This window comes from Lemur catta, chromosome 14 (genome assembly GCF_020740605.2).
Source record: "Lemur catta isolate mLemCat1 chromosome 14, mLemCat1.pri, whole genome shotgun sequence".
Taxonomy (NCBI): domain Eukaryota; kingdom Metazoa; phylum Chordata; class Mammalia; order Primates; family Lemuridae; genus Lemur; species Lemur catta.
This window is the reverse complement of record NC_059141.1, coordinates 55,326,251-55,342,921: the sequence shown is the minus strand read 5'-3', so window position 1 is coordinate 55,342,921 and position 16,671 is coordinate 55,326,251. Positions and strand designations below refer to the sequence as shown.

The window sequence follows — 16,671 nt, the reverse complement described above, 5'->3', positions numbered from 1 at the left end:
GAGATTATCCAGCCATAGAACCATTAAAATTTGATTTGGAAAGAACCTTTGAAGAGCCCCAGGTCCCCAACTTGTGCAAGACAACTTTGTGTCTTCACCATCCCTGTGGGGCCCAGCCAGCCTCTTCGTGGTCTCTTCGGATTACAGGGGACTCTCATTGCCTTGAGAATAATCCATTCCACAAATACTGTATGATTCCACTTATTTAAGGTAGCTGGAGTAGTCAAACGTAGAGACAGAAAGTAGAATGGTGGTTGCCAGGGGCTGGTGAGGGAAGATTGGGGAGTTATTGTTTCATGGATACAGAGTTTCAGTTTTGCAAGTTAGTTCTAAAGATGGATGGTAGTGATGGTTGCACAATATTATGAGTGTATTTAATGCCACTGAAGTGTCTACTTAAAATTTATTAAAATGGTAAATTTTACACATATTTCACCACAGTTTAAAAAATAAAAAATAAGTAAAGCAGGAAAGAAAAGATAAATCCATTCTATTGCTGGATAGCTCTGTTGGAAAATCTCTCTACTATAACCCCTATTGGTCCAAGTTTTGTACTGTGGAGCCACAAGAACAAATCTAACCCTTTCGCCTGGATGAAGACACCCAGCTTGTCCCCTCCACACAGTACCTTGAAGGCTCCATAGCCCCAGTTCCTTCACTACTAGGTCATTATATTTTGTTTTGTTTTGCTTTCTATTCTGAATCATGATCAAGATGCAGTCCACACATGGTGATTGGCTGATATGCCTTTTAAATGTCTCTTAATCTGTTGGTTTTTCTATATCTATTTTTTGCTCTCTCATTTACTCTGTCTCCCTTTTAATTTATTTGTTGAAGAAACTGGGCCATTTGTTCTCTAGAGTTTTGGCACTAGCATCTCCCTGCTCTACAGATTAACATGTTCCTCTGTCCTCTCTGTATTTCCTCTGAGTCGGTAATTGAATTGAGATACTTTGTTTTATAAATGCTTATAATCCAACTACAGTCATCCCTTGGTATCTATAGGGGACTGGTTCCAGGACCCCCCATGGATACCAAAATCCACAGATGCTCAAGTCCCTTTTATAAAATAGTGCAATATTTGCATATAACCTATGCATACCCTCCTGTATACTTTAAATCATCTCTAGATTACTTGTAATAACTTACACAATGTAAATGCTATGTAAATAGTTGTTATACTGTCTTGTTTAGGGAACGATGAGAAGGAAAAAAAGCCTGTATATATTCAAAACAGATGCAACTATCCATTTTTTTCCCTGAATATTTTCTATTCACAGTTGGTTGAATCCACGGATGTAGAACCCACAGATATGGAGAGCTGACTATGTATAATAATTCAGCCCAGATCATCTTTTCCTCCAACTTTTCGTTTGGAAAAGTTGTAAACATGCACAAAAATGGAAAGAATAATCTAATGAATACCCATATGCCCTTTATATAGATTCACCAATTGTTAACATTTTGCCACATTTGCTTTCTATCTCCCCTCTCTGTACACTCGCATACAAACACACTTGGGGTTTTTTTGTTTTTTTTTCTGAATCATTTGAGAGTAAGGTACAGACATCATGGCACTTTACTCCTAAATATTTCAGCACATATCCTCTAAGAACAAAGACATTCTCCTACATAATCACAATTATATTCACTCAAACTTAGTATCTAGTTTATCTATTGTCTAATATTGAGTGCATATTTCCCTGATTATCCCAATAATGCCCTTTATAGTGTTAGGTATTTTTTAAAAATACACAATCCAACCAAGAGTCACAAATTATATTTAGTTTTCATGCCACTTTAGTCACCTAAATTGGTTCTGCCCTTTTTGGGGTTTTATACGATATTGACATTTTTTGAAGAGTCCAGGCAAGTTTTTTTTAAAGAATGTCTCTCAATTTGGATTTGCTTGATTGTTCCCTTATGATTGGACTCAGGGTAAATATTTCCGGCCAGAATACTGTATAGGCAGTGCTGAGTCCTTCGGAATAGCACTTGGGAGGTACATGATTGTCAGTTTGTCACACACTGGTTAAGGAGGAAGTGTCTACCAGACTTCTTCATGGTAAAGGTACCTTCCCCCCATTGTAATTGATAAATAATCTATTACACATTAGTGGTTGCCTTCTTAATAGTTTTTTAAAACATGCCATTGGTCATGGGAGAAGAGATAATGAATGGGAGAGATAATGAGCACATTAGCAAAGAGTTATTGCCACTGATGGAAAGATAATTTTTAAACATTTGTTGTTCTGAGGAATAGAGGGGAGATAGCAAAAGTGAGAAACGGGCTCTAGTGAAGATAGACTTGTGTTTGAGTCCAGCTCTAAACTTGAACTTACGCAACTTTAGAAAAGTTACCAAACTTTTCAGATCCCTCAATTTCTTCTCTAAAATGGGATGATACTCATACCTAGCAAGATTGTTAAGATGATTAAATGAGATAGTGTAGGAGCGGCCACCACCTTAGCAGCTGCTGTAGGGCCACTGCATGGGAGATGGTGAGGAAGTACTTCCAGAGCAGAGCTTGCTGGCTATTTTCATATTTAGACCGATCCATGAGTGTTTATTTTGGGGATTAGTTTAAAATACTCAGGCATGCTGATGAGAAAATGTGATCAACAGGTTAGGTGCCTGTGTAAAAATTCAAAGAAAGGAATTAAGAATTTGGAGATTTTTGGTTCCGTTTTCAAACCGCTTAAATCTGACTTGTCTGTAATGGACTTATGTAGAATCAACTTGCCATTTACTCAGACCTCTTTCTGACTGCAATCCATTTTGCTTTATTGCAAGGAATTATTTTTTAAAACAGATTATATGTAGTCTGATTGAAAATAGTGAGTCATAATAATTATGTGACCCATTTGCATTCGTTACTGTAAAAGTTTCATTTTGTACAAATGACAATTTTTTAAAGTTAATTAGACTCAGCTACACTGAGGTTAGGAAAAAGTGCTTTGAATTATCAATAATTCAGCAGGGCAGACATTTCTGTATAATGCAGTGGTTTTATAGAGTATTGTGAGATAGTTATCCTTAAAATAAATGGTTGTGAGCATACATCAGCATAGTGGGGTTCTCTTGAATGTAGCGTGAAGTGATAGCATCTATGCTTTCTATTATTGGGCGGAGTGTGGGACATCATTCTTTCTGGCCATGAACTACTAGCAACCTTTGTCCTTTGTGTTACCTTTAGTTAAAAACGAAAAATGAGCATGAATGCTGGCGGATGGCCATGTCTCTCACCGCTAAAAATTCATCTGGGAAAGAAAAATGGGATTGGAGATTTGGATTTGTTTCATTGCATGAATGATATGTGACATTCTGTAAATTATTTATCACTGCAAGGATGGCAGCAATGGCTTGAACATTATTATATCAAATGAAAGCAGGAATCCCATTAGTATGAGGACTGGATTTTAGCTAGAATCTATCAGGGGAATGTTGTCACTTTAAAACCAGATTGTTCTTTTAATTGCTATTTAAAGGAACAAAAGTGTTCCCAAGGTACTGCAGTTGAGCAGTTTCAAGTAATAACTATGGATCCATAATTATGCAGTGCTGATTATCTGGCATTTAAAAAACTGTGGCTGGAGTCAGTGACCAATTTGTAGTAGCTTGTCTTTTTCGGTTTTTCTAGTACAGAATGTTTTATACTCTGCTTTTTAACTGGGGCTACAAAAACACATTTGCATAGCTACCTCAGAAAGTAAAGCCTATGCATATTAAAAGAACAAATTAAGCTGAAAGTAAGGGCAAGATAATGAATGCTCATGTTGTAAAATGAAATTAACAGTCATATTAAACAATTTTGCAAATGCTGGGTCATGAGATGAGTTTTTGTTTTTGATGACATGTTGTCACAGGGAACCAAGACATTTGTTAGATCATTATAACCATTTGAAATATTATCTTAGAGATGAAGTTGATTTTTTTTTTAAACTAGCATATGTTTCCTTCATTTATTCAGTTAGCAAATATATTTTGAGCGCCTACTGTGCACCAGGCAATGTATTAGGCATTTGTGAAAGAGTGGCTGAGCAAATGAAGTTTATCCTACGCCAATGTATATTTAGAGAGCTAGACCTAGCAAAAATCTTGTTTTTAATTTGCATTTAAAAACATTTGTGATTACGTTGGGTTTTCTTGCCCTGAATTTTTGATTCATGAGATTCAAATATAAAGACATCATAGTAACATTCAGATGGCTAGCAGACAACATGTGTGAAGGCTTGGAATATGCAATAAAATTTTAGTTTTCATACAGTTTTGGCTGTTCAAAATAATGTGACCAGATCTGTAGGCACAGTCAGCTATTCATATGGATGGGAATACGAGCATCTCTGATAGTAGTAAATAACAATGGGGACACTAAAATATATGTAGATTTATACATTGTTAAAAGCAATTTCCATAGTGAGAGTTAAAGGATGCTACAGGGCTAGACAAATGTTTTGTTGTTTCTTTTATAAAGTGAGAATGTCAGAGATTGAAGGTTTATCTTCTTTGTTTGGTATGATGTGGTTTACTTTTGAAGACATTGGTGCCAGAAAAGCCTTATTAGTGATCTTTTGATCTTCTCAAATGATCTCACAGAATTTTAGTTCTTGCTTATTCTAATTCTTTTATTATGTCACCTAAAAGCATATTAATGTTTTATGTCAAGTACTTAAATGAATAAGAGTAACCTGCATTACAACATTTGATAAAGTTTAAGCAGTCTGACTAAACTAGATGATATTCATGAACTATAATGCTGAATAGATAAGTCAATTTATTATAGGCATACAGATTATGGGAACAATTGACATTTCAAATGAATCCTTAGTAATGTTCATTTCAGGAAAGCTATATAATACATAAAGTCTTAGATTTCATTATTTAATAGAAATTACTTCTGAGTCTTATGTACTACACTTTAACAGGTAATACTTTAGTATCAAATAATGTAAGAGATTTTGTTTTTTTTTTTTAAGACAGAGTCTCGCTTTGTTGCCTGGGCTAGAGTGAGTGCCATGGCATCAGCCTAGCTCACAGCAACCTCAAACTCCTGGGCTTAAGCGATCCTACTGCCTCAGCCTCCCAGGTAGCTGGGACTACAGGCATGCGCCACCATGCCTGGCTTATTTTTTCTATATATATTTTTTAGTTGGCCAGATAATTTCTTTCTATTTTTAGTAGAGACGGGGTCTCGCTCTTGCTCAGGCTGGTCTCGAACTCCTGACCTTAAGCGATCCACCCGCCTTGGCCTCCCAGAGTGCTAGGATTACAGGCACGAACCACCGCGCACGGCCAAGAGATTTTTTTATTAGCAGAAAATGTTCATTTGAGTACCTTATTTAGCAGTTTTTCTTTGTTAAAGAAATATGGAAGAAGCTATTAATTTTAGTGTTTTTAATTTTGAAATAGCAAAGTAATAACATTTTTAATTTTAATTTTGTCGTAGCCCCGTGCTGATCCCATTCCAATATGTAGCTTCTGTTTGGGGACTAAAGAATCGAACCGTGAAAAGAAACCAGAAGAACTCCTCTCTTGTGCAGATTGTGGCAGTAGTGGTAAGTTGTATTTTTTGTGTTGTACAGTGACATCCCATTTTCATAACTTCATGCTATTTATCTTTCTATCAAAACTACATTTGTTATTTTAAAGCAATTATGTGGTAATAGCATAGATTTTAAATTTTAAGAGAAAAAGGAAGGAAGAAGGGGGAAAGTATGAGTATATTAGCACTGACATATAGATATTATATGTTTATATAGTATTATAAATATTTATGGTTAAGGTGTCATTTTATACCGGCATTTGTGATTCAGTGTGGAGACTTCTACATTGTAGGTAAATTCAGTGTAGAGAATTCTATGCTTTCAGGCTGAATACAATTGGAAGTACTCACTTGTTTTTTGTAACCTGAAGTCTCAAGAGATTTGAGTTGGAGCCTATAGTGTTTCAGCTCCTGACGCCTACTGGTGAAATGTAATATTGCAACCCAGCTCTGTATGACGCTGAATGAAAGGGGACAATATTCTGGAAACTGTAATGACAGACTCAAGAAATCATCAGGCATGGAAGAAATTCAAATTGCATGGATTAAGATAGGAAAAGGGTGGTCTATAGAGAAGGCGATTCCTTCAAATCAGGGAATTGTTGGGTAGGGACTGTTGGCAAATTGCAATATCCAAAATGCTTTCAAGGTAGCTATCACCTCTGCCTTTTTCTCAGAGTAAGATTTTAAGACCATTTTTACCTCCAGTTCTATAATGGAAATGTAAGACAAACTGTGATTACATTAATTTGTTTTACTAACTAGTCCTCCTCCTTGTTAAGGAGGTTATATCTGCTTAGATGATACACGTACACACACACACGCACACGCATACACAGATACGTACATATATACTTATCAACAGATTGAGTGGTAGTCATTAGATTTCTTAAAATTAATCTTTTTGTATTAATCTTTAAATTTTTTTTCTCCCAGACTACTGAAACTTTCCCCCCAAAAGTATTATTTTAAAATTCATGACTGAATATTTCTCTGGTTATAGTAATCTTGAAAAAAACAACAACAAACCTGCAAACCACCATAGCTTACTCTTATTTAGGAAGTTATAAACTATAGTAGTTAAGAGCAAACTCAAGAACCAGCTCTAGCTTAACCTTGAGTTACTTACTTAACCATTCTAAGCCTGTTTCCCCATTAGAAGATTGGAGTAATGGTAGCACCTACCTCTTGGGTTTTATGGGAATTAAACATGGGGGCACAAGTGAATAGCCCTAGCCACAGGGTCTACGAGAACTATGGTAAGTGTACTATAAATGTCAGCCACTGTTACGGTTTGTCATGTTTGATATCATTGTCCTTGATTGCTGCAAGTAATTTAAAATCTCACCGCTTATGGCGGCTTCTTGATGGTTGGATAGAGGAAATGTTTCATACTGAGGAATGACAGCGTTGTGCAGTGATTCTTACTCCTCATATGAAGGTTTAACTTGATAGGCCCTCTGTGGTTCCACAGCTTTCAGGCCCTGACTATGAGGGAGAGCCTTGGAAATAAGACATTTCAAACCCTGCTTGAAAAATATATTCTGACAGTCTTTTTGATGGGCTTTACAGATTCATTAAAATTCTTTTACCTGGCCATGGTATCATGGATAGTGACAAAAGGGCATGGAAACATTATCTGTATGTTCAGTTTAATACATTTCAACCTTACAATATCCCTGTTTTATGCTGGTGAGGTAGTGCCTCACTCATCAGTTCTGACTCTGTCGTTATCTTTGGGTTTTCTCACGAGGCTCATTCTGAATGAATTATTCTTTTGTGTAACTGCCTGATCAATTTAGTGGTGTTCACTTGTCTATGGTTTACCCTTTGTGGTTTTTAAGGTGGTACTTTAAAAACACCCTTCACTGTTTTATTTCTCTAGTATCTATTTGTCTGGGCGCCTAGACAGATTAAAGACGTACTTAAATGCAGGAAGAAAAGTTCCCTTCATATATTTCCTTACCTCTGGTGATACACTTGAGTTGATAAGGAGTTCGAGATCATTATCTTCTAGATCATAATTTCAAGGCCTCCTTCATAGGGTATAAAGGCGTAATTCTAAACAGGTAGATCTTAGATTTTCTGATGTAATCAATCTCCCTTTGTCTTTCCCAGATTGAAGACCTGCCAAAGAGGAGGTTGATCTGCTTCTCAAATATTTGAGGTCACTGAAAATTTCTTTCCCTGAAAGTCTCTTACTTTTTTGTTCATACTTTTTCAGAGTCAAGCTAGGGGTGTGTAGGTGTGGTGCTGCTTTCTTATTTCAAACAGACTTTCTGTTTTCTCTTCTAACGAACAGAGAAGAATGGCTTAAGGATACTGTCTAAAGGGTTTATGTAGCTGGGGTCATTTTGCGTGCCAGTCTTCAAGTAGAGAGAGCCAGAGGCTTTGGAGCCAAGGTATGGGTCATGGCAGAAATTCAAGCCCCAGGGTCATCATGTCTCTTTGTTCAGGATAGAGGATGCCTCAGAGTGCTTCTCTGGACTCTGCAATGGGATCTGGCTAGAGTAGGGAGGTTCACTTAATCTTCCTTTGAGTGTGCTGTGCCAGCCTGGATTTGTCTACTTTAGTCAAAAAAACTATTGTCCCTAACTCAGGGAAATGCTTTGTAGACATTTACTTCATCTGGTACATCAGAAGAGTGGACTTTGTTGATTGTTGCTCTTTAAATTTAAGGGTCAAAATAAAATGTTCATTTTAGGGAGTTTGGGGGTTCTTGTAGTTTTAATGCTCTGTTGTGACACGTTGGTAATGGTAAGGAAAAAAGACCAGCATGCCTCAACACCGCCCTCTGAAATGCTGGGAAAGCCCATTGTTACAGTTCAATCCAGCATCTCAAGTGAGAATTACAGATTGGTTGAGAATTACAGATTGGTTGGTACCCCTAGTTGACCTTATGGAAATGGCTGCTTTCTCACACTCAGAAGAGTCCATTGATTCTAGGATTGAATTGAGACTGTTCATAATGATCAAAGGGATCCCTAACATGTTTATGTGAAAAAAATAGTCATAGCAGTATAAAACCAGAAAAAGGAAATATAGATGGCAGCCTATAAGGAGGATCAGTCTTAAATGTGTTTCCCAGATGTGGACGATGCTTTTTAGCCGTCTCTATCGGAAGTACCATTTGTATGATGTCACATTTAGACCCTGCTTAGATTTCATAGACATGAGTAATAAATGTTTCCTTCTGCTTACATCATAAAGTAAAGCCAATTAGTAATTTCTCAGTTATTAAGATGGTTCAGTGCTTTCAAATGGGCAGTACTTTCTTTCTTTAACTGTTTTTTTCTCCTGCTAGAAGTTCTTTTTTTAAAAACATTATACAATATTCAAGTTTATATGTAGTACAAAAGTGAAGTGAGGTGCATGGTGCAAGAAGCTGCAAATGTGGTGTCCCCAACCCAGCGTTCCAGTTCCTTCCCAGTGCCTGCTGGCCGTGTAACTGCAGTTTTCCTGATCTGTGCATGTGGAGGATGATGTCTGCATCCTGCATCCACATGGCTATTGTGAGGATACAATGAGATAATGATGTGAAGATGAACTATAAAACATTAGACAAATGTGAGGGATTATTCTAACCACTAATGTGAATGTGGGAATCATCATCACATAGTCTTCAGGTCTGTGGAAATGTTGGGACTAGGAAGTGATTTTACTTGACTTTCATGGATCAGCCTACTTTGAAATTAACACTGTTATATTCTCTTTGCCTCATTAAGACCAAATTATCTTTAATTAGCTTCACATAAGTATTAGATATTATACCAAATGAAATTTTGTGTCTGCTGCTCAGATTGCTGGGTGGTTAAATTTTACTTACAGATGAGTTGTGTGCATGTGTGTTTTCAAATTAGCAAATCTAAGATAAGTGTACAGTTCAAAATTACAGCATCATTCTAAGTGGAAGCTCATTGAAACGGGAGACAGAAGAAAGGCTTCTGTGATCCAGCTGGGAGAGTGAGAAAAATCCCTTTTGTACAGTAAAGGGAGCAAGAGCTGTGGGGTAGAATATCAGTGTGCCCTCAGGAGACCTGAAGTCTTCCTTGGGTTTGTATTTATTTGTGTATTAACCCTGAACAAAGCTTGCATGCCATCTGTTCCTGGAGGGGCCCAGCAAGGGCAGTATATGGATACATGGGTATATAAAAAAAGTTCACTAATTCCATAAGGTTACCCCAGGGATTGGTTGGTTAGTCATCCTGTTTCACACTGACTAGACACAGATTGAATCATTAGTTTGGAAAGGAGACCTTTAACTATTTAATAGAAAGAGATCTAAAGATAGGATCCAAAGAGGAATAGGTAGGAAGAGGAGGAGGAAGGTGAGCCGCATCTCCTAAAAAGCCCAAAGCAGGTCTGACCTTCCAAAGGGATGTTATTTCACTAAAATTGTACTTATCAAGTTTAATAGTGATCTCCATGTATCAAAATCTAAGGATCACTTTTCAGTCTTTGTCAAAATCTAATCAATATCTTTCAACTCACTCCGAATATTCCTCTCAGCCATATTTGACCTCGTTGAGAATCTTTTTTCTTGAAATGTTGTCTTCCTTTGGCTTCTGTGACACCATATTCTCTGTGTTTTCTCTCTGTCACTTCTTTTCACTTCTTTTGTTAGCTCCTTGTCCTTTCTTCATCCCCTAAATGTTTCTTCAGCCTTCTGTCGTTGGCCCTTACTTTGCCTCACCTTCTCCAGGCCCTTCCGAACAAACACCTGTAGAACTTTTCCGCTTGTCCACTCCATAGGCACCTTGAAGGTAATACCCAGAAGAGCTCATCAGCCTTGCACTGCTCCCTCCACCCACAAACAGCCACAACAATAATCACAACAGAAAGTCCAGCAAACAAACAACATCCTGCTTCTCTTCGAGGATTTCCCATTTTGGCAAATGGTACAACATCGGCTGGCCACTCATTCAGTTACACAAACTGGAAATTTGGAGCCATCTTCTGTCCTATTCTCTCACACCAAGGAGTAACCAAAAATACATTGATTCTAAATCCTAATATATATCCAACATCTTAAATGTGTGCACACCCCACCCAGATCTGCTAAGCTTGACTCTTTCTCCCAATCCATTTTCCATACTGTAGCCTGAATTACCTTTTTAAATTATAAATCTGATCACAGGATTTTTTAGTGGTTACCAGTTACTTTTAGGAAAAATCCAAATTCTTTAATATAGCCCCAAAACTCTTCTGTTCTGGGCTCCTGTCAACCCTATCCTACATCACTGTTCCCTTCACAGTCTGCACGTTAGTTGTATCGAACACCTTCTCTCTCCTTAGATATATCATGTTCTTCTCTCCCTCTGCACATGCCATCTTCCCCTGCTCTGCCCCTCATCTGGTGCCATCTACTCCCACTCATCTTTTAGGTCTATTCTTTAGGGAGGCCTTTCTTTAACCTCCTGCTAGGTTTCTCCCTAAGTCACCCCATTGTCAGGCATTAATGCTACTTCTTGTTTAATGTTTGTCTTTCCTGCTAGACTATATGCTCTGAAAGAGTGGGAACCATGTCTGTTCTTTTGCTCACTGTATCTCCAATACTCATGAAGGAAGGACAGATGGATGGTTATATAGCCAGTCTAGGTGCTCAGTGTCTGAGTCTTTATTAATTTTCTGTTGCTGCTGGAGTAAATTACCACAAATTTAGTGGTTTAAAACAACACATTTGTTATCTTGTAGGTCAAAAATCCAACATGGGTCTCACCAGATTTTCAAGGCTGGGATCCTCTCTGAAGACCCTGGGCAGAGGGGATCCATGTCCATGCTCATTTGGGTTGTTGACAAGAATTCAGTTCCTTGTGTTTGTAGGACTGAGATCCCCATTGTCTTGCTGAAAGTTGAAGGTCCTCTGGGCTTCTAGAGGCCACCCACTGTGGCTTGCAGCCCCCTTCCTCCATCCTCAGCACCTGCAGCAGCAGGTGGAATCCTCCCATTATGTGAGCCTCTCCTCTTCCTCTTCCTCTTCCCATCTCATCTGTCTAACCAAGCTGGAAAAGGCTTGGTTGCTTTTAAGGACTTGTGTGATTAGATCAAGCCCACTCAGGTAACCTGGGATAATTTCCCCATCTCAAGGTCTGTTCCCTTAGTCTCGTCTGCAAAGTTCCTTTTGCCATGTCAAGTAATATATTCAGAGGTTATGATTGTAGGAATTAGGGCACAGACATCTTGGAACTATTATTCTGTCTACTATAGCCCTCCCCCCACCTTTTCTCTCTTCCCACAGTACTTCCTCCAAAAATAATTTCTACTGGTATGTGGTTGCATTGGAACTTATTTAATTTTAAATAGTATTCCTTTGGTTTTACTAGATAAAACTATCATAAGCTACAAGTCCTAAATATGTGTTTATGTAAGGGTGAATGAGTGAATGAATACATGTTACGGCTCTCAAATCTGATAAATTACAAACCACAGTAGTAAAACAAACTCCAGAAAGACACGAAACCACCATGAATGGTGTCAGCAGAGAGAGTAAGAATTTTAGAGGAAATTGCTGAGTTTATGGGATGACTAAATGAGAGGTAAGAAATTACGTTATCAGTAGCATTATTTTCCTTTATCTGATTACTATAGCCCGTGTAGTAGTGTATCAAGACTCAGTCACAGTCTTTTGTGTTATTTTAAAGTTGGCCGTAAGAAAATAAATTGAGGCCGGGCAAGGTGGCTCACGCCTGTAATCCTGGCACTCTGGGAGGCCGAGGCGGGTGGATCGCTCGAGGTCAGGAGTTCGAGACCAGCCTGAGCAAAAGCGACACCCCTGTCTCTGCTAAAAAAAATAGAAAGAAATTATCTGGCCAACTAAAATATATATAGAGAGAAAAAAAATTAGCCAGGCATGGTGGCTCATGCCTGTAGTCCCAGCTACTCAGGAGGCTGAGGCAGTAGGATCGCTTAAGCCCAGGAGTTTGAGGTTGCTGTGAGCTAGGCTGACGCCATGGCACTCACTCTAACCCAGGCAACAAAGCGAGACTCTGTCTCAAAAAAAAAAAAGAAAAAAAGAAAAGAAAATGCAAATGTTTCTTCATCCCTCAGCATCCTTTACAGAATCATAGAAATTTAGAGCTGGAAGGGATCTATGGCCAATTCTCTTGAGCTAAATAAAGGTAAGATTACTGCCTAAAGGAAAGATAGGCTGAAGATTTTGGAATTTGTTAGGGTAGCTTAGATAGTAGTAGTTGAGATGTAATATTGCTTAAAGTGAGAGAAAGCATTAAGAGGAAGAATATCCTTTGCCCTTGATTGAAAATGACTGAAATCCATTAATTTTCAAAATGTATAATTATTAAAAAGTCTGTCTTTCATATCTGTGAGAATAAATATTAAGCTGTAATATGTGAATTACCTTAGTTACTGAATGTTAAGCTGCAAGGCACAAAAGCAGATTTTAATGTAGAGAAAAATTCAGTGCATTAAATTGAGGTCATATGTGCCAGTGATGTATGACTTACAGGAAGCAATAAAAAAGGGGGGAAAAGAAGTAAATGGTATACTTTTAGGCTGATGGGACCCATTTTAAGGGTGGAATTTAAATTGCTGTTCTTTAAAAGTTGAATTTTTGCCCCCCCTCATTATATAAGGGGGCAAAGGTAGGGGGACTCTGCTCAAAGTAGACCTCTCCCCTCCCCCTTCAGAGTATACTTCTTAAAGTCGACAAGCAAGCTGTCTTTGTTTGCTGTTCCTGAGCAGAAAGAGGTGATTGATACCATTTTTATATATTTAAACTTATTCCCTGCATTCATTTGGATAAGAGAGGTCCTTGTAAAATAATGGTGTCTAGGTTAAATATATCTCCCTGGATGTCTCTCCTGCCTGAGGCAGTGATCTTGTGACAACATTTTATTTTCACGACATCTTAAATACAGATGTTTAAATTTTTTTTTAACTCAGGAATAGTGTGCTTTTATTAATGGTATTGATGATTGATTTTGAATGTTTTTACTTCAAAAAGCCAAATCTCCTGGTGGGTGGAATTTTATGAAGCACCTGTTAAGCTTTAGGGAGGAGGACCTTTTTGGCAGCAACCCAAAATACATATTTAAACAATGAGCCTGCCAAAGTCAGGAAATTATAAAACAGTTTTGAAATTGCAGAATCTGCTTTTTTTATTACCCCTCAGATTTCTTTTGCAGCTTGGTTATAAGTTCTTTCACATGGGATTTACTAATGTTCTTACTATTTAAAGACTAGATTTAGAAAAATAAAATCAAGTTTGGAGATCTCTTTGGGTTTATGTGATAAAAGACCATTCGACTTTAAACTGTACTGCCCACTCTCCCCACACCTTGCGGGAATCTATTACTCATTGGCTCCTGGCTGGCTCCTTTGAATGGCATTGCCCCTCAGGGTCTCCAGTTTCCCTCTGTGAAGCAAGCAGTAAGACGTGGTGTGTGGAGCACTGCTAGGTAAAAAGTGTGCCCAAAACAGTGTGGAAAAGCTCAACACTTGGAAAAATCGGGGAAACCTGCTGAGAGTGAACTTCTTGGCATATTCCATTTGACCTGGATCTTTCAACTTCTTAACTCTCCCTCAAATTCACTGTTTCTGCTCCTACTTCCAGAATTTAAACTCTAGGACCCAGAGGCCAGATGGCAATGGGATATTTCTTGTCTATCCCAGCAATGGAGTGTTCTTTGTATACTAGTGGATTGGGGGGTGGGGTATTTGTAGTTGTATTCTGTTAAGCAGCCCGTTTTAAGTATTATGATTTCATCAAGCACAGAGAGCAGGAATTGTTTGAACTTTGGCACCCTCCCCCCGCCCCCGCCCACAGTCCAGCAAACCAGAACACTGGGTAGATGGTGGTTGATAAAGGTGGCAAGTACAAGAGTTTTAACAGAGGGTACAGGAGTGAGAACACCATCCAAGCATGGGTTATCATCAAATTCTCAAAGGCTTGCAATTGGAGTTGGTATAAATTTCCAGAGTTCTCTTAGGTAGAACATTTGTTTGCACAGTCATTCTATTTCATACAGGGAAAGAAGGCAGGGGAAAAAAACACAGAAAGAGAAATCCATAATTCATATTCTCTGATCTGTTTGTGTTTTCAACTTCCTAAGGTTCATTGGCTAACACCATCAGCTATCTATTAAATATTAGGGAATGGGAGTTTTAAAAATATCTAAGGCACCCCTCCCATCAAGCAATTTGCTTTTTATTCTCATAGGACACCCATCCTGTTTGAAATTTTGTCCTGAATTAACAACAAATGTAAAGGCCTTAAGGTGGCAGTGCATCGAATGCAAGACATGCAGTGCATGTAGAATCCAAGGCAAAAATGCAGTAAGTATGGCTCTCAATAGTCCATCTCCAGGTAAATTGTTAATTTTTCAGTGCTGAGATTTTTCTTTTTTATAGAACGTTGCTATTTTCTTTTTAAAGTTTTAAATACACGTGATGTCAGACTGCAGCTGGGATCTTGGTGCACCGTTATATTGTATTATTGTTAATCCAGTAACATAAGAATTTTCGGCCTTTTGCAGTTGGCTTCAGTCTCAATTAGTCTCTAATATGTTATATTACAGGATAATATGCTTTTTTGTGACTCCTGTGATAGAGGATTCCATATGGAGTGCTGTGACCCACCACTTTCCAGAATGCCAAAAGGTGAACTTTTAAACCATATTAAAAATGTGTTTTATTACATACTGGTTAGCCTTGACCTGATGTCGATGGCTCAGAGGTATACAGGTTCCTTAAGCATTTTTTTCATCCCTCCCATCTTCCCTATACTATGGATTTGGCACAGGTTGTGAAGAGGGGAATATAAAAGCATTAGTTTGGGGGTTTTATTTATATGATAAAGATTCTGATTGAGACCCAGGGATGAAAAAGACTGTCCCTCTCTCCAAACCACTCCCTTATTAGAATAACTTTGGATTTTGTAGTTCAAAAGTTTAGAACACTCTCTATATTGTTCAGCACAGTGTTTAGAGGTAACATATTTTGTATTTCCAGTGATGATAACAATGATTCCAAAGTCCTATGACAGGAAGCCATCACCATTTTCTTGGCCATTACTTGATATTTTAAATATGAGCGTCTGACCTATCCTAGAGTTGACTGTGTCTGATGGAATGTGGATTTTCTTCTGTGTTTATTGTGTTAGTCAGCCTAGCTCAGCCTTTTCCCCCTCATTTTACAATGTATTATGTGAAACATTTAAAAATACTTTGCCTTTTTATTATAAAATTTATACATTTACATTGTGGAAGATTTAGAAAATACAGATAGATAAAAAAGAAATAAAAAGAAAAATCAATTGGAAATTCCTTCCTTGCCTCCACATATACTTTAAAGAGAAATGGAACATTCTGTACATGTTTTTTGTAACCTTATTCCCCCCCAACCCCTCTTAATAATACATTGTAAGCATTCCTACATCATTAAATGTTCTCTAAAACACAGTTTTTAATGAGTGTGTAGAACTCCATAGTGTAGACCAGTGGTTACAAACCTGGTGACTGTGGGCCTTAGATAAGCTTTGTTGGCATATTATTTTTAAAATTTCAAATTTGAGTCCTCTAGATAGGGCATGCATGCTCCAATTTGCCACAATCTCACTACTCCATGTTGTCTTATTTTCCAACGTCACATATATTGTAAAATCTAGGTGCTTCCTGAAGGTATTTGATTTTCCAAACCCTTGTGTAAATGAGCTGTAATTTATTTAGCCAATCCCCTATGGTGGATATTACAAATGTTTTCAATTATTTCCATCCACAATTATTTCCTTAAAATAAATTCCTAGAGGATGAATTTCTGGATCAAAAGCTGTATACATGAAAGACTGTATCAGATAGTTTTCTGACTGACCACCAGCATGTGAGGATACCTGTTTCTCTGTATCATGACCAACACTCCCCATTACTATACTTCATCAAGTCTAAGACACTTTGTTTTTTACATGTTAACATCTTTGAAATCAGATGCATCTTATAGTCTATGCCCAGAGTATCTTAAATTTGATGAAATATAGTGTTATTACCAATCTGATAATAGAAAAAAGATGTCTGATATTTTTTCTTTCAGTAGTGAAATCGAACATTTTTTGTCTTTGATTCTTGGCTGTTTGTATATCATCATTTGTAAAGTACCTGTTTTTATCCATTAGTCAT

At 37.7% G+C, this 16,671-nt stretch overlaps 1 protein-coding gene across 5 annotated transcripts in view; it reads left to right on the top strand.

Moving 5' to 3' along the window:
- Positions 1 to 16,671, top strand: part of KAT6B (lysine acetyltransferase 6B) — a 192,887-nt gene that overhangs the window by 122,444 nt on the left and 53,772 nt on the right. For 4 of the 5 annotated variants that reach the window (XM_045568938.1, XM_045568937.1, XM_045568940.1 and 1 more), the window contains exons 4-6: positions 5,447 to 5,555; positions 14,721 to 14,836; positions 15,079 to 15,160. In XM_045568938.1, the coding sequence (XP_045424894.1) occupies positions 5,447 to 5,555; positions 14,721 to 14,836; positions 15,079 to 15,160 (307 nt within the window). The remainder of the gene's footprint in view (positions 1 to 5,446; positions 5,556 to 14,720; positions 14,837 to 15,078; positions 15,161 to 16,671) is intronic. The other variant, XM_045568942.1, reaches the window with a different exon arrangement.